Below are 17,598 nucleotides of genomic sequence, written 5' to 3'. Positions count from 1 at the left end.
CTATTTCCACAGCACTGTTGCAAAATGCTTGCATCAGGACTTCTCCCATGCAAAACAGCCACGTCAGAGCGTTTTTCCATTCGGTTTGGAAAACATGAGGGGGAGAGTGAGCACTTGCTAATGTTGATAAACATACTTATCTGGGCTGCGGAAAACAACAAGCACTATAATGTCATTTCAGAAGTGAGGAAATAGTGTTAGGGAGACACAGAGGCAAGAGCGATTAGGTTGGTCCACACTGAAAGCCAAGGCCCCTTCCTCTTGACGCCTTTGGAGAATTCTGTCAGAGAGGCTTCCCATCACTGCAGAAGAGGTAGAAGCCTACCTGCCTACCTGCCACAGGGAAACACCGACTCTCCACAATGTCTGACTGGAATTTACAGAGATCCAGAGACAGACATGCAAGGTCCCCAAGTAGCAGGATCATAACTCATGCCACAAAGGCCAGGGATAAGAGTTAGGAGAATGTGTCCAGCAGGAAGGACATTTGCCTTGAATGCAGCTGAGCTAGATTCAATCCCCAGCCCCCCACGTGGTGCTCAGAGCCCCACCAGGACCGATCTCTGAGCACAGAGCTAAGAGTAAACCCCGAGTACCAATGGGTATGGCCCCAAAACCGGAAAAAAAAAAAAAGGGCAGGGAAGAGTGAGACTAAGGGGCCGGGGTCTTGGCGGGAGGGTCAGCAGAGAGCCGATGGTACACCACTGGCCTGAGAGGAAATTCATTCATTCATTCATCATCCTGTTATTCCTCGATTGCCTCGAGCAGGCCCCAGTAACGTCTCTTTCATCCTAGCCCTGAGATTATACTCAAGGCTCTTTATGAGACCCATCATTGTTACTGGTATTTGGCATATTGGGTATGCCACAGGGAGTTTGCCACACTCTGCCCTGTGGGCAGGCTACATTTGATAGCCTGCAAGTTTGTCCAAAGTAGGAATGAGATAATAAGATGTCATAAAAAGATGTCCTGATAAGATGGGGGGGGGGGGAGCTGGATTTTATAGTCTCTGAGTCTTGGCTGTTGATGGGATTACACTACACGGCGCCAGGGGGTCAGGTGGTGGGTGTGACCCCCGCCTACTGGAATTTGGAGGATCTGGGTGGAGGATGCTCGACTCCAATCCGAGTAGGCTTGGAGATCTCGGCCCCGGAACCCACGTGGCTTTGTCCCTCTGCCAGTACCTTCATGTGTGCGGAGAGTGGTCTCAGCATGGTGGTGGCTGGAAATAATAGAGGAAATAGAGGAGCCTTGGTAATCCTGTAAGAAGAATATTCAATAGAGAACAACCAGTTCCTATCCTCCATGGCCTCTAATTCTCATGAGGCTCTTCCTCCAGCAACTCATCGTGTGCTGGGGAGAGGGTGTGGGGGGTGGGCAGGGAGCAGCAGTGGGATGCTTAGTGAAGACCTCCTTTAGCATCTCCTGGTGACGTCCTTGGCTGCATTTTTCTCCACTGTTATGCCCCTTCCAGCAGGATGCCAGGTTAGGCAATGCAGATGGTTTGTGGAGTCTATCTTCAATTACATCTCCACGTTGTTGTCAAACACTTAAACATCTTAAACACTCTCTCACCTGCCCAGCAGAAGGCCTTGAAATGGACTGTACAAATGCTGGGGAGTGAAAGGTCAGAAGGCCCCCAAGAAGTTCTAGTCTCTTCTGTTCTGGGGATACAGCCCAGGGCCTCATTCAAGAAAAGCACATGCTTCTACTGCTGAACCACATACTGTTCCCCACGCCAGAATTCTAGCTGAACATTCATAAATTAAGTGACTCAACTTGGTATTTGGCCTACCAAAAAATGAACACATTTAGAAAAGTTAGTACAGAAAAATAAGAGCACATTAAAGTGAAATGGGTCACATGGGGCTCACAAGGGTGCAGAAGCTCATGTGCAAGCAGCCTGGGCACTCCCCTTTGGCCAACGTTTCTTTCCAAGTCTCAACCTCATCTGATTCAGTTTCTTCAATGTTTACCTTTATATTTGCCAACCATTTGAATTGGTGCATCAACTGTTTTGACCATCTGCTGGGAGAAAAGGTCTAGATTATGTCATAGGATTTTGAAATCCTCAAATCACACAGGTTTAGAGCCAGAAGAGAATTCGGAAGTCGGAGATTCTAACTCCTTCACTCCCATGCTCACAAGAACTGTGGTGTGGGGCTGAACCCCAAGACGAGGCTGAAGGGAGAGACACTAACTATATGTGGTGCCTGGACTCATGGTATTCACACTCAAGCAGGGATGACAGACATGGAAGCAGGCAGACTCAAGGAAGGATCAGGGTGATCTCGGAGAGGGTGGGCCAAAATCAGGGCAGCCATACTCACACCCCAACAGCAGCCACCAGGCCTACAGCTGGACTCTACTAACTCACGACTGAGCCCCACAGAGATGCAAAACTGCTGAAAATTTCAGGTATGCTGAGGTTTTCTGGCTGAAAACTCCGGGCCTTTTTGGAGTCAGAGTGAGCAACCTCCCCCCACCCCTTGTACTTCCAGAAGCCCCAGTAACTACACCCACATTCCACCACCAGTGTCATATAAGCTCACTGTCAAGTTAAATACTCTGGATTTTCTGGAGCAACATCTCCAAACTCTATAATACTACCAGCCCAGTAGGAGCACACCAGATCAGATAGAACATAAAAGCCAACTAAGCTCAACTAACAAAAACATCAACACAGAAGGCTTAACTAGCCTAGTAAATCCTCAGATAAGAACTTCATGTTCCTATTTTTTGAAATATTTGAAATATTTGAAATTTGAAAATTTTCCTTTACTGAAGTATTTTTTGATCATTCCACTAGCTATTTAGTGGCAATAAATAACAAAAATTAAGTTATCTGGGGCATGCTTTGGGGGCAGGCTCGTAGAGTGACTGGGCAAATGGAGACGATGGTGGAGGTAAGGTGACAGCTGTGATGGGATATTAAATGCCTATAACAAATGTATCACGAACAACTTTGTAAACCCTGGTGTTTAAACAAAGTGGGGGAAAAATAGAAAGGTGGTCAGAATCCATAATAAAGGGGTGTGAGGAAAACACCTATGCTATGTGTAAGGGGCTGAGCAGAGTTTTAATACCTGAGTGGTTCATGGAGCAGAGGGCAGGGAAGTAAGTGGGGAAAGGCCAGTGAAATATAAAACCAAAAGGAAGGTAGGGACCAAATCAATAGACATTTATGAGCACCAGCTCTGTATCAGGCCACCAGCCTCTCTGCTAATTGCTAAGGAGGTGAAATGAGTCTCACCCTCCAAGAGTCTAGTCTGTTGCTGAGGTGGATGCAAACAAGTTAAACTACGTGGCAATAAATGTGTGACTGACTCTGTGGGAGAAATCATCACAGTTCTGCTTGAGGTGGGGCCAAAGAGGCGGTGTTTTATGGGGGCCACCTACAGGTGAGGTTTTCTGAGTAGAGCAGGGACAGGAAAGGCAGGGAAAAACACACGTATACATGCCACAAGGAATAGAGTCCCCTGGAACTCCCAACAGTTGGACACAGCTGTGAGTCTGGCTCCCTAAGGGAGAGTCACATGAGCCAAAGCTGAACAGATAGTAGTGATCGAAACCCTAACAGGCTGTAATTCCACACCAAGGAGCTTACACTGTACCCAAGACATAGCTGGGAAGCCTGAAAGGCAGGTAGATAACAGGCTGGTTGTGATCAGGTTTGTGTTTGAGAAAGATCCTCCTCTACCAGTTATAATAGTATCCATTTTTTAAAATTTTAACTTTTCAATTGAATCACCGTGATTATTATCCATTCTTTCCTGTATGTTTCCCAGTAATATAGGAAGAAAAATCTGCTTGCAGGGTGGAGATAGCTCTGCAGGGGGGAGAAATGGATAAAGAGACCAGTAAGTGGCTATGTCCATGGTCTATAAAACTAAGGATGAGATCAGAAGTAAGACTTTGAACAGACAGGAGAGAGCTGAGTCCATAGGAAATGGCAAAAGATGAGGCATGTGGGCTGAGAAGGAGGGAGGAGTCCAGGATGGCAGCTGGGTTTCTAGGCTGGGTAACCAGAGGAAACACTCTGGAAGTGGAAGCGGAGCTGGATAAACAGGTCCAGGAAGAAAGGTGAATTCACCTTTATTTGTTATTTATTTCATGGTTTTTTATTTGTTTGTTTTTGCTTTTAGGGCTCAGGGGTCACTCCTGGCTTTGCACTCAGGAATTCTGGCAGTGCTCAGGGGATCAAATGGGAGGCAGGGATCAAACCCAGGTCGGCAACATGCAAGGAAAATGCCCTACCTGCTTTCCTATGGCTCCAGCTCCTGAACGCACCTTTAGACGTGTGCTGGAGATATCTGTCTAGACAGGACTTTCTGCTAGAGACCCAGAAGACTTGCCTCTGAAAATGGGGCAAGCTGCAGAAGTTCACCCTTGGAGGCAGGTCCTGTCTCACACGTGCCACTATCCGGGGCTTCAAAAACTATTCTGACACTCAGCCCTCAAAGACCCCTTGACTGAAAAAAGACTCTGGAATCTCACCTGGGTAGACCCTGGTGTGAGTGAAGGAGAGGCATTGAAAGACTGTGATTCTGTACGCTCTGCAGACTCTCTGCATATTTCCAAGGCATCATCTAGAGACAAAAAGCGTTTCTGGTGATGCAGTAGCCAGAAGCAAGATGCTCACATGGATGACTAGAGCAAGTCAACAGAGCGTTCCAAAGGATACTGAACGGCAGCCATTGTTTGGCCTGGGATGTTCTCTGTCAAATGGAGAAAAGGGAAGATTTTGTGCAAACAGAGCTCAAATCTCCTTTACTTAGAGAATATAATTGCATTATGTTTTTATAACAAATATTAGGGAAAGGGAGTTGAAACACCTATGGATCCCAATCATCAACTAAGAATATGGAAGACAAAACATTTTTTTTTGGTCAGACACAGTAGTGTTCAGGGCCTACTCCTGGCTCTGTGGTTGTGCACTCAGGGATCACTCTTGGCAGGAGACCATGAGGGATGCTGGGGATTGAACCTGGGTCGGCTCTAAGCAAGACAAACATCCTACCTTCTCTGTACTAATGTTCTAGGTAAAGGTAAGGTAAAGGCCCTCCCGTTGATCGTCGATTTGCTCGAGCGGGCCCAGTAACGTCTCCATTGGAGACTTTGTTGTTACTGTGTCTGGCATATCGAATACTCTCGGTAGCTTGCCGGGCTCTCCGAGAGGGGCGGAGGAATCGAACTCGGGTCGGCCATGTTGGCTGCTTGTAAGGCAAACGCCCTACCCGTTGTGCTAGAACTAATGTTCTAGCCCTATTAAAAATGGAATAATTTTAAATTCCAATCCATTAGGTTCAATTCACAGCCATTTAGTTCCTAAAACTGCTCATTTTTCTCCCTGTGATTTCTTTGATGTTATCAGCTTGTTTCTATGGTAAACAGACTCAGGTAGCAAAACCCAGTATAATTAGCATTGGCTTCCTGCAGTAAGACAGCAGTTGTCAACACAAAGGAATCCTTAGGTGGGAGTGCCCAGGACTGGATTAGGCCTTTGTAATCTCTGATCGAAACAATTCCTTGTAATTAAAGTCACAGGATCCAGACACGGATCTAACCCAGGGCTTCGCATAGATTAAAATGTTTTCTCAGAGATTAACCATTACTTTATAGACTCATGTCACTTAGAACAACCCTAATTATCACTTACACCTCTATAGCATCTTCCCTCAACCCCCAGCAGCCCAAAGTACTTTACATAGGCAATAATGAATTCTCACGATAACCCTACAAAGCAGAGAAGAGCAAGGATTCTGCTACACCCCCTTTTAAAGATAAAATCAGGGGGCTGGGGGGGAAGGGATGCTGGGATCCGTGGTGGTGGGAAATGCGCACTGGTGGAGGAGGGATGGGTGTTTGATCATTGTATAATCGAAACCCAAGCACAAAAATGTGTAAGTCTACAACTGTACCTCATGGTGCCTCACTATTAAAAAATAAATAAATATAAAAAAAAAAAGAAAATAAAATGTAAAAAAAAAAAATAAAGATAAAATCAGGGTGGAGAAACACTAGGAGATTTGCCCAGATCAGAAAGGTGCCTGGAAGGGTTTTCTCGGGGATGGGGGCGGGGTGGGGCACACCCAGCAGTGCTCGGGACCGACCGCCAGCTTGCCTGGCTCTGCGGAAGCCCACCCCAGTAACCGCACACCGGGGGGCGCGAAGGCGGGGTGCAAAGGGGATAACACCGAGATGCAAGGACACGGGGGAATCTGTCACTTCAACTCGGGCCACGGAGCAGAGGCTCAAGTCGGCCACAGGACACACGCCGAGAACCGCCTCTCCAGGGACGTTTGAGGGGGCCCGGCAAGGCCACCCCAGCGCCGCGCCGGGGGCGCCAGGGTCGCGGGGCCGTGCAGGGAGACGCCGCCCGCCCCTCGCCGCGCCTCCGAGGGAGACACGACAGAGCGCAGCCCCCGCCCCACGGCCAGGCGCGGCAGGCGCCGGCGACCGGAAGCGGCGGGTCTCGCCGGGCGGGCCGGGACTTCCGCCCGGACCTCGCGAGACCTCCCCCCGGAAGCGGAAGTGGCGCCCGGTTTCTGCCGGCGTGGCGGGGCGGCTGCATCCCTGCGGCGGCGCGGCGGCCCCGGAGCGCGGACAGTACGTGGTCGCGTCTGAGATCGGGTGGTCGATGTCGCGAGGGCCCGGAAGGGGACCGTGCAGGGCTGCCCTTGCCTGCAGACGGGGGTGGGCTGGCGGGTCGGGGGACCCCGGGGCGCCGTCTCTGCGGCGGGGACTCGGTCCCAGAGCGCAGGGCCGGGGAAGAGCATCCGCGGGGCGCGGGCTTCGGGCGTGAGCAGGAGGCCGCGCAGGGAGAAGGGTTCGGGCTCGGTTGGGTGGGGCTGGGGAGCGCGGACTGCTTAGCCGCACCCCCGTCACCCCGCGACACAGACAGACGTAGATACCGGCACCACCATGCAGGGACACGGGGACAGACGCAGGTACCGGCACTCAGAGCGTAGACACACGCATAGACAGATGCAGACATAAGCCAAGGCGTGGACAGTGACGCAGACATCGGAAAGGGAAAAGCACGCGCGCAAGTCTTGGGGCCCGAGCCGTCGTGTGGGAGGGCTTTTTCCCTGGCACGGACTTGGTCTCCCGCATTCCATATTGCCCCCTCCTCCAGCCCACTAGGAGTGATCCTTGAGCATCCCAGGGTCCCCCCAGCCCACTAGGAGTGATCCTTGAGCATCCCAGGGTCTCCCCAGCCCTCTAGGAGTGATCCTTGAGCATCCCAGGGTCCCCCCAGCCCTCTAGGAGTGATCCTTGAGCATCCCAGGGTCCCCCCAACCCCACGAAAAGGATGCACCGGGGGTTTTGTGTAACAATCGTTCCAAATCGACATAAAATTATTCTCCTGGTTTTCAGTATCTGGTAAGACATTTTAAAAGTTGTAATATAAAACATTTGAAACTACAGAATATCAAAATGACGGACACTTCTGAAGCAGTACGGAAATTCGAAGAGATGTTTGCCAAGAGATTCACAGAAGAGGACCAGGAATTCCAGGAGTACCTAAAACGCCCTCCCGAGACCCCTCCAATTGTCGAGGAGTGGAATAGCAGAGCTGGTGGGAACCAAAGGAATCGAGGCAACTGGTAGGTGTTCCGCCAGGACAGTCGATGCAGATGACCAGGCCCGCAGGGGACAGCTCTGATCTGCCCAGAAAGCGTTGAGGGCAGGGAGGGAGCAGTGTTTGCTTAGTAAGGCACCTGCCTTGTATCTGATCATGGTGCCTGGGATGGGGGAAGCACGCTCATTGCTGACACCATGTATTTTTCATGGGATAGGGTATTTGTGCACACTTATGCATGTGCGTGCATGTGCAAGTGTGTGTTTGCTCTTGGTTTTAAAAAATGGCTTTCAAGCCCTGAATCTTGGGGTGGGGATAGTGTCAAGTGGTCGAGCATGTATGTGTCCCCACGCTCACTAGGTCTCCAGGCTGGAGTGATAGGGCAGTGGGGAGGACATTTGTCTTGCATGATTGACCTAAGTTTGATCCCCAGATTCCCATATAGTCCCCTGTGCACCACCAGGCATGATCCCTGAGTGTAGAGCCAGGAGTGACCTGAGCATTTCCAGGTTTGCACCCCCTCTCTCCTCCTCCCTCCCCTTCTCCCCATCCCCAGTCCCCCCAAGAAAAGTTGTCTCCTATGAAATGTTTGTGTTAAATCCTATGAAGGTGTTGTTTTGATTTCACTTAAGAAGAAAAGCTTATAAGCTTGAAGCACCTGTTTGATGTTTCAGAACAGCCGAAGGAATAAATTCCTGTGCTGCTTCTGAACAGTTGGCTCCGTTTCAGTTAGATTCAGAACAGCTCTGTTAAGGATTTGTTCTCTGTAAAGATCATCATGCAATAATGGAAGAATGACTTAAGTCTTAGGAAGGTTTTGAGTAACTGGTACTGAATTATGGTAGAATGTTTTCTCATTTCCTGAATATTAGATGATAAATCAAGTCTCAGGAAAGAGTTATTTTATTTTATTTTATTTTGGGGGGGAGGAGATGATACAAAGAGCTGGAACAAATGCTTTGATTCCCAGCACTGGAGAGCAACACTCTTCCTCCACCCAGTAATTAGCTGGTAATAGCCCCTGAGCACCACTAGGCGTGACCCCAAAACCCTTAAAAGTATATAAAAAGCATCCCAATCTTTTTTATCCTTGCAGGGTACAAGACAATAGACATTTTAGAGGGGATGGCAGACGGGGGTGGTCCAATGACAGTCGATCAAGTCAGTGGCACGGACGATCCTGGGGGAACAGTTACCAGCAGCAGAGACAAGACCCCTACTACCTCCCACAGTATGGACACTGTGGCTACAAGAAGCAGCCTCCCTATGGAGAAGACTGACAGGACACCGGTGGTCAGCAAAGCCATTTTCTCTGGGAATGTGGCTCGTAAGTGTCTTCGGTTGGTCTGTTCCACAAAACCTGAGTTTGGAGAGCGGATTGTTATTTTTTTGAAACTTGAATTGGAAAAAAAAATTAGATCTTACTAGGGATATGATGGTCCCAGGAAAGGATCCCCCGAGGTTGTGGATGACATCATATGCATTGGACTTGGTTTAGTTTTACCTCTTTGACCTCTAGGAGTTCTCTTTGTTTCATACAGAAATTAAAATTGTCAACTAGAAAATGCATTTACTTTGTTAGATAAGGGGTTATACATATGCCTGGATCTGCTCACTCCCCAAATGCGGTGAAATTGCTATGATTGACCCATGACTTGTAACACACATCAGCAGTCAGAGGGAAATTGTAGGGCTGGGGGCAGAACTGCCTCTGGAGGTGACGTGTCAGGCCCTGAAAAAATAAAAGAGCTGGAGTCTCTTTGTCTTGGCTTCTGTTGTGACTGCTACTATGTGATTATTTTCGCTCTAGGGTGAGTCACCACAATCATGTAGTGTCTTTTTAGAAGACTGGAGGAATAGAGTCATTGAGAGTGATTGTACAGTAGGTAGGCGCTTGCACTATACTCGGGTGAACCTGGATTCAATCCCTGGCATCTCATTGTCCCCAGAGCACTGCCATGAGTGACCCCTGAGCATTGTCAGATGTGACCCAAAACGACCACAAAAATCCTAAAACAAAAGGGAACAGTCCGTGCCTGAACCATTATCCACAGCATTGATGTTGGAGTCTGTAGCACTGTCCCCCCGTTGTTTATTGATTTGCTTGGGCACCAGTAATGTCTCCATTGTCAGACATATTACTGTTTTTGGCATATCGAATATGCCATGGGGAGCTCGCCAGGCTCTGCCGTGTGGGCAGGAGACTCTTGGTAGCTTGCCGGGCTCTCTGAGAGGGATGGAATCGAACCCTGGTTGGCCGTGTGCAAGGTAAACACTCTACCCGCTAAAATAACTACACTCTTGGTTCTGAATACCTCAGACATTTTCTAGTTGATTCTTTGCACTTGATTCTTTACATGCAAACCCAGTGTAACTGTAACAATTCACAGCCTGACTCAACAACCCAGCACCATGGCATGTGTGAAGGCTGTGTCAGTAACTAATACCCCCTGCATCAGGCAGCCTGGGTTGCCCACTTCCTCCCTTCAAGGAAACAGTGCTCGTGGAGCACTCAGCTTTGCTTGGACAAATGACGTACTGCAGAGAAGCTATTAACTGAAAACTTTCCTATTTTAAACAGTACATACACACGACACATACATACATACTTTTAAATAGTAAATAGACTGGTTATTTGGTTTTGATATCCTAAGTTATATAGGCCACTCAAGCTCTACTTAAAAATTCAGAGGTATGGGGCTGGAGCAATAGCACAACAGGTAGGGTGTTTGCCTTGCCCGCGGCCGACCCGGGTTTGATTCCCAGCATCCCATATGGTACCCTGAACAACGCCAGCAGTAATTTCTGAGAGTAGAGCCAGGAGTAATCTCTGTGCACTGCCAGGTGATCCAAAAAGCAAAAAAAAAAATAAAATATTCAGAGGTTTGTTTTTGGTATAGAATTAAACAACTGAAAAGAGGCCTGAGGGGCTGGAGTGATAGCACAGCAGGTAAGGCATTTGCCTTGCACGCGGCCGACCTGGGTTCAATTCCCAGCATCCCATATGGTCCCCCGAGCACTGCCAGGAATAATTACTGAGTGCAGAGCCAGGAGTAACCCCTGTGCATCGCCAGGTGTGACCCAAAATGAAAAACAGGGGGGCCCTGAGTGATGTATAGCAGGTAGAGCACTTGCCTTGCACACGGCTGACCTGAGTTAGATCCCTGGCATCTGATACCATTTCTTGAAACAATCAGGAGTGATCCCTGAGCACTGCCAGGTATGGCCCAGAGACAAAAAAATCAAAAAACTACAGAAAAAGTAAACTGACATTGGTTGAAGTGACTTATTTAGATCAGTATTTCAGATTCAGTCAACTTTCTACAGAATCTAAACTAGATTGCTTATGGTTCCTGGGGCCAAATAAACCAGATTCAAGTAGTAGTAGGTTTCTAACCATTCAACTGGCAAGTAGCCTAGAGTGCCAGTATTTCTAGAAGCTGGGTTCACTCCACAGGAACTAACTGGGGGCAGAGCAGACACCCAGGACCTGGGGGCCTTCTGGGAGCCTGGGAGAACAGCTTGGGCAAAATGGTTGCCTGTGATCCTGTAGCAGCAGTGGCAGGACTCCAGGTGGGTGGCCTTGTAGAGGCACTGGCGTGCAGATAAACAGGTGCTATTATGGCAGCAGGGGAGAGTGGGCAGACAAGTGGTACCTGAGAGCCTTCATATCCAGGGGCTGACCTGGGGCTGGGGACGATGAGTGCGTGCTGTGTGTGGGGGTGGTCTGGGTTTGATGCCAGCACTCACTTGTAGCTGGCCAGGTTTCCAGATGGCCGGGGTGGTAAGGGAAGGACAAGCCTTCCCAGTGGCCACTAGGTGCTGACGCCAAGCTGCTCTACGGCAGGGTTCACAGGCCCAGGGCATGCCACTGTCCCCAGGGCTTGGGGAGCCACGCCTGTTAATCACCTGCTGGGTTTCCTCTGCATTTCAGTGACTTGAGTGAGGCTAATCTCGTGATATTTTCTCCCACTGCCAATGCGGTTTAATTTCCCAGAGCATCTCCAGCTTCTGACTAGGAGCATAACGCTGCTTTCCTGGCTCCCGGCCAGAGCTTTTTTCACTTGTGTGTGTTTTAGTCATTTGCGATTTTTCTTTCCTTTGTGCACTGTGCACATGCCTGGCAACACAGAAATGAGACTGTACAAGTGTTAAGCTGCTCTTAGCCGTGACCATGCAGTCATGCCTGTTTCATGCACAGACAACACAGACCTGTTTCAGATGCTGCTTTCTGTGGCTCTGGCTACTGCAGGGCAGCTTCCGGTAAACCTCAGGGGTTCATGCCGGGATCAAGCCTGCACCCCCAGACTGACCAGCAGCCGAAAAACACCGAAGTGGGTTTGAGAGAGTAGGAAAAGATCTCAAGCCATCTCCGAGACAACTGTCAGTGTGCTCCTGGACAAGTGCCCGCCTTTCTGGTCCAAGGTCTTCATCAACAGGACAAAAGCGGTGGGGGTGTGGTGCCACCAGCAGGTCAGTCTGTGCCTGTGAAGCAAGTGCATCAGCAGCCTGATGGCACCTTCAGACCTCCAGATACCCCAAAATTGCTGCTGTGCCTTTGGCCAGACCCCAACAACTTGGGACCAAGTTTACCAAGAAAGTAAATGGCCAAAAGTTAGGTATGTGGGAGACACACCCACAAACCACCTCCGGCTCAGCTATATAATTGGAGGCGTGGCCTCTCTGGTTCCTGATCGAACTGCTTAACAGCCATGATCCCAGAGACTCAGAGACAAATTTCGGAACTCTGGCTTTTGGCAGAGATGCATCTGGTCCCCACAATGGGTTACCGGCGCCAGACCACCCCAAGGGGGAAAGGGTGTTGTCCCTCCACCTGCTCCCTCTTGGCGGCTTGGTGGCCACCATCTTCCAGAGGCCATTGGACAGTCAGGTTTGGGTCCGCAGTGACAAGACACGTGGGACCTTGGGATGGGGGTGAAACCGGCCCTTTCCTCCCCGCCCCAACAAGACCCCGAGTTGCCCGCTGCCCATGAATGGCCTGGCTCCAATCAAGCGGCTTAATGGCCATAATCCCAGAGACTCAGAAACGAACCTCGGAACCCAGCGGCTTTTGGCAGAAATGTGTCTGGTCCCCACAGTAGGTTACTGGCGCTGGGCCACCCCAGGTGGGAATAGGTTTTGTGCCTTGGCCTGTTCCCCCTGGCAGCTCGGTGGCTGCCATCCTCCAGAGGCCACTGGACAGTCAGGTTTGGGCCCGCAGTGATGAGACACATGGGGCCTCATGGGATGGGGGTGAAGCCGGCCCTTTCCTCCCCACCCCAAAGAGATCCTGAGTCGCCGCCCATGAACAGCCTCCCTGGCTCCTGATCAAGCTGCTTAAGGGCCATGATCCCAGAGACCCAGGAACAAATCCTGGAGCCTAGCAGGTTTTGGCAGAAATCCCTCTAGATTTAATTTTTTAAGTTTCGAAAATCCAAAATCATGTTCTTTATAACCAGCAATAGGAAACAAATTGTCTACTGTTGCCTTTTTGGCAGATCTGAGTGTTGGGGTAAAATCTTAAATAATAATGGTGGGTCTGGTGTCAAAATATTGAATGCAATCAAGGTAGAGAGAGAGTAATGTGGAAATCATCTGCCCCACAGGCAGGGGGAGGGTGTGGAATGGGGGGTATACTGGAGTTTTTGATGGTGGAAAATGGGCACTGGTGAAGGGACGGGTGTTTCATTGTATGACCGAGACTTAAACGTGAAAGTTGTAACTGCTCTCACGGTGATTCAATAAATAAAATTGTTAAAAAAAAAAAGGAAAAAAAAAGTAAGGTGGAGTTCATGCTCTTTTCAATCAGCCTAATCAAAGGCTGAATAAACAGCAGTACTCCTGCAAAAAAAAAAGGACAAAAGTGGGACTAGCTGAATCCTTTTCACTTCTTACCATAACAAACTCATTGCTGTCGGTCCTTCTTATGCATTTAGTATTGTTAGTTTTTGCTGTGCTAGAGCCTTATATATACAAGGGAAGCACTTCAGCAGCATTACATTTCTGACCCTGAATCTGGGTGATTTTTTTTTTTTGAGTTGTTATTTGGTGCCTCTTCTGGCAGTACTCTGGGGTCCATACAGTGCCAGGACCAAGTCCAGGTTTTGGGCAAGTTGCTCAGCCCACTGGGCCATCTCTCTGGCCTCATTACACATTTTTAAAGCATTTGTCTATCAATACAACACAAAGCAACTGTAAATCAGGTTTCTTTGATGAACAAAGTAATCAGGTTATTAATCTTGTCAGCTTACTTGAATCTGCACAGAATATTTACAATCAAGATATTATTCATTTCTGAAGCTTTTACATAGATATAAATTTCTGACTACCTTTTACACTCAATGGAAATAGCCTCTAGTTCTTATTTTTGGTGCAAGTGATGGAGCCTAGGGCCTCAGGCACATGGCCTGGGCTCTACCCTGAGTCCCTGGAAGGGCTGCATTGTCCTTCTGGGGGTCTTGAGAAGCATCAGAATTACAAATCCGCCATTTGTAGCTGCCATCCAAGAAGGCGACTGCCTGGAGTGATGTCTCCAAATGGAGAGGGAACATGAAACTTCAAGTCTTGATTATTCTTGGTTTTTCATGTAAAATGTTCAGTGGCATTTAAAAGGCACAGGAAACCTTTCTGTGTTCCTCTGTCACTTGGAAACTGGGTAAGAGGGCAATCCCCCAAATTCTCGAAGTGCTGTGGAAACATTTTCATTTATGATGGAGACGTGAAGCTCTTAGCAATGCTGTCCTATAGACTGTGATCTTAGAGAAGTCTCGATGCTTAGTCACAGCCACTCCTAACATTCTCCCCAGTTGGCAGCTTTGTGAGGTCACAGAACCAGACAAATATGTTCCAAGTGGTACCAATATCCTGGGTAGAATGCTTTTGAAAGTCCTACCATTTTGCATTTCCAACCTAATAGCTTCTTCAGCATTAACAATGAAACTGCTGCTGGGAATGGATTTTCCATGTCTTGCTTTTATTCTTTTTCGACTTGCTTTTTTAACTTCTCCAAGACTTCTTCTGGAGTTGTGGAGGCCAAAAGCTTGACCACTTTTTCACGAGATTTACCGCCCTGGACAAAAGGAACAAATGGTGTCAGCGCACACACTAGATGCCCTAGTGCTCTGAGACACTGTGACCTCGGTAGTTCATGTCACAGTGGCAGGTGAAAGCCTCCCCACCAGCGTAGCTCCCGGGGGCCATGGCCATTTCTGTCCTAATCAGACTCAGAACCATCCCTCTTCACTACAAATGTTCACAAGTATTCAAGGTTTTTGCCTTCCTACCAACCACTGAAATTCCAAAATGAGTATGGAATCCATTATGTGCATTTCCCCCCCTTTTTTTGGGGGGGAGGGGGGTGCACACTAGCAATGCGCAGGGCTTACTCCTGGCTCTGCGCTGGATTGAACCCACGTTGGCCTCCTGCAAGGCAAACACCCTACCCCCAGTTCTTAGGAATTTCTTTTGTTTTTCTATAAAATTTTTGTTAATTTGTTTTTGGGCCACACCCAGCAGTGCACAGGGGCTGTGTGCACAGGGTGGGGACTGGTAGTGCCAGGGAACAAACCTGGGCCTTGGGCAAGCAAAGCAAAAGCTGGCACTCTGTTCGGGATACATCTCTGGCCTGAAAATTAGCTTTTAAATTGTCAAGAATAATAATTTTACGTAAACTTGGTAGAGAATATTCCAAATACGGAACAAGCTGCTATTCTCTACATGTTACACGTTTCTGAAAACTCAAAACTACCAACACCAGTGGTGGTTAAAGAGTCATTTAGGTCCACTATAAAAAGAAGTTGCTTGGAAACATCTTTTGAAGATAGGAAAGAGCAAACAGGGACACTTATCATAGGGAAGCAAAGAGATCAGACCAGTCAGCCAAATGTTCACATACGAATTCAAGTATTTCTCACAGAAAACCAGAAATACCCTGTCAGAGGGGAGTGGATGGCGGGGAAGTCACCCAATTAGACAGATTTCTGGTGCAGACGATTAGCGATTAGGCAGTGACCTTGAATGCGTCACTCCATCCAGAACACCAGAGAACAAAGTGTTAAGAAAGTTGGGGGCGGAGCTTCCTACAGCTGGGAGGTCATTGGCCTTGTGCACAGCTGACCTGGATTCATCCCTGGCATCCCACATGGTCCCCCAAGCACCACCAGGAGTAACCCCTGAACATTGCCGGGTGGAACCCAGAAAGCCAAAAATGTAAGTAAAAAGAAACAAACATTCCCTGTCTCTCTCCTGCAGGTGGTACTTCAGTGAGTCAGGGTGACAACTAGGAACCTGATGAAATCCTTCCTGGGGGATTGTGACAGGCAAGATAACAAGGAGGCCACAGGCTGCTGTCAGAGAGCGAAGACAACGGTAGGGTCACAAGGCTCGGCGGGTTCACTAACAGAGATGCCAAGTGAGGGGAACCACCTTCCATGTCTTGGTATGGGGTGAAGCTGACAGACCAGGTGCAGGGACAGGTTTGCAAAGGAAAACGGGGATTGTGTTGGGAATGGGGCAACTGCTCCTGGGCCCAGCTGGAGGAATTAGGAAACTCGCAGGAAAATCCACATCCTTTAGTGATTGAATGACTGCGAAGAGGGGGCAAGGGGGAGAGCAAGGGGCCACACACCTACCTTCTCCAAAACCACGTCGCTCTTCCTGAGGTCCAGGACCTTGGAGAGGTAGCGGCAGAGCTCTGCGTTAGCCTCGCCCTCGGTGGGAGGGGCGGCAATACTCACGCTCACCGCCTCCGCTGTCAGGTCTGGAATAAAAGCCACGGATTTGTCTTAGGGTCTCGGTCCTTCTGGTTCACGAACTTCTCGGGCTGCTAGGAGTCTCAGAAACTACGTGGAAAATCCTGGCCTCCACCCCAGCAACTGAGTTAACGCATTCCGATTCTCAGGCCTCCTTTGCAAAATATAAATGACCATTAAGGTAATAAACTGGTGTACTGGGAACTTCAGCGCTGGGGCTCGAGAGATGGGCTTCACGCAAGGGGCCCGCCCTGCAAGGCCCGGCTGGAACCCCGTACTTTGCCTACCCCACCCAACCCCACCCAACCCAACCCCACCCAACCCAGTTTTAAGCGCCGGGTTTGCAGCTCTCCGCGAGAATGAGAGACGCTTGGAGCAGTGGGCCTGACTTGCATACGCAAGGCCCCAGGCCTCTCCATGCACCCCCGGGCCATCCACATCTCTGCTGAGCGCGGTCACCCATGCAGGTGGGCGCCCACGACCCTCGTCTCCACGCGCTCCCGGGTACCTGCGACCGCGTTCAGCCTGGCGCCAGGCTTGGCGTGGATGGCGATCGTGACACAGCCTTTGGGGTCAACGGCCACTGGCCCGCGGGGCGGCGGAGGGCCGGGGTCCTGGCTCTTACCCTAAAACCACGGCACAGTCAGCCGCGCGCCCCCAGGACCCGATTCCGGGCTGCCGGGACCTCCGCCTGCCCCGTAAGGAGCCGGGTCCCAGCACAAACCCCGCCGGGACAGGACGCTCCGCCCCAGAGCGCCAAGCCTCGCCCTCCCCGCGCTCCCACCCCCGCCCCGCGCCCCCACTCCCCCAACCTCGGGCCCCGGCGGCACCTGCTCCGGGGCGCGGGGTCTCACCTGGGCTGCCGGTGTCTCGGGGGCACGTGTTGGCGCGCCCTGGGGACTGACGGTGAGTGGGGGGCGGAGAGCGGGGTAATGTCCCGTCAGCTGGCATTCCCGCACCCACCGACACTGACCTTGCCCGTGGCACCGGCCTTCCTAGGCATCTCGGAACCTGGAATGTGGCGGGCGAAGGCCCGGGCGTCCGTTCCACCTCCGAGCCGCCGCCACTGGCCGCCAAGCCGCCGCATTACCGCCAGGAGCGCGACTGGCGCCGGAAGCCCGCTCTGCGCCTGCGCGAGAGGAACCGCGGCCTCCCGAGAACTGCCGGGCGCCGGGCGTACCTCCTGCGCCTGCGCGGAGCGCACCCCGCGGTCCCGACGCAAGCGCGACCTCTGCTGTCGGAGGAGAACAGAGCTCCTGGTTT

At 50.2% G+C, this 17,598-nt stretch overlaps 2 protein-coding genes across 2 annotated transcripts; one reads left to right on the top strand and one right to left on the bottom strand.

Moving 5' to 3' along the window:
• The first annotated feature begins 6,546 nt into the window (after positions 1-6,546).
• On the top strand, positions 6,547-9,353 carry RAMAC (RNA guanine-7 methyltransferase activating subunit). Its single transcript, XM_056114070.1, has 3 exons — positions 6,547-6,609; positions 7,432-7,610; positions 8,682-9,353. Exons 2-3 carry the CDS (start codon positions 7,441-7,443, stop codon positions 8,863-8,865), a joined length of 354 nt encoding a protein of 117 aa, XP_055970045.1. The 5' UTR covers positions 6,547-6,609; positions 7,432-7,440; the 3' UTR covers positions 8,866-9,353.
• Positions 9,354-13,808: 4,455 nt separating this feature from the next.
• CUNH15orf40 (chromosome unknown C15orf40 homolog) lies at positions 13,809-17,445 on the bottom strand. Its single transcript, XM_056114069.1, has 4 exons — positions 17,309-17,445; positions 16,844-16,961; positions 16,216-16,343; positions 13,809-14,654 (listed from the first exon to the last, which is right to left on the bottom strand). The coding sequence occupies exons 1-4, from the start codon at positions 17,420-17,422 to the stop codon at positions 14,559-14,561; spliced, it is 456 nt and encodes a 151-aa protein (XP_055970044.1). The 5' UTR covers positions 17,423-17,445; the 3' UTR covers positions 13,809-14,558.
• Positions 17,446-17,598: the final 153 nt, after the last annotated feature.

Source organism: Sorex fumeus, unplaced genomic scaffold (genome assembly GCF_029834395.1).
Source record: "Sorex fumeus unplaced genomic scaffold, SorFum_2.1 ptg000024l, whole genome shotgun sequence".
In the NCBI taxonomy this organism is placed as follows: Eukaryota; Metazoa; Chordata; class Mammalia; order Eulipotyphla; family Soricidae; genus Sorex; species Sorex fumeus.
Note: the sequence above shows the minus strand (reverse complement) of the source record. Positions and strands in the feature narration are given on the sequence as shown.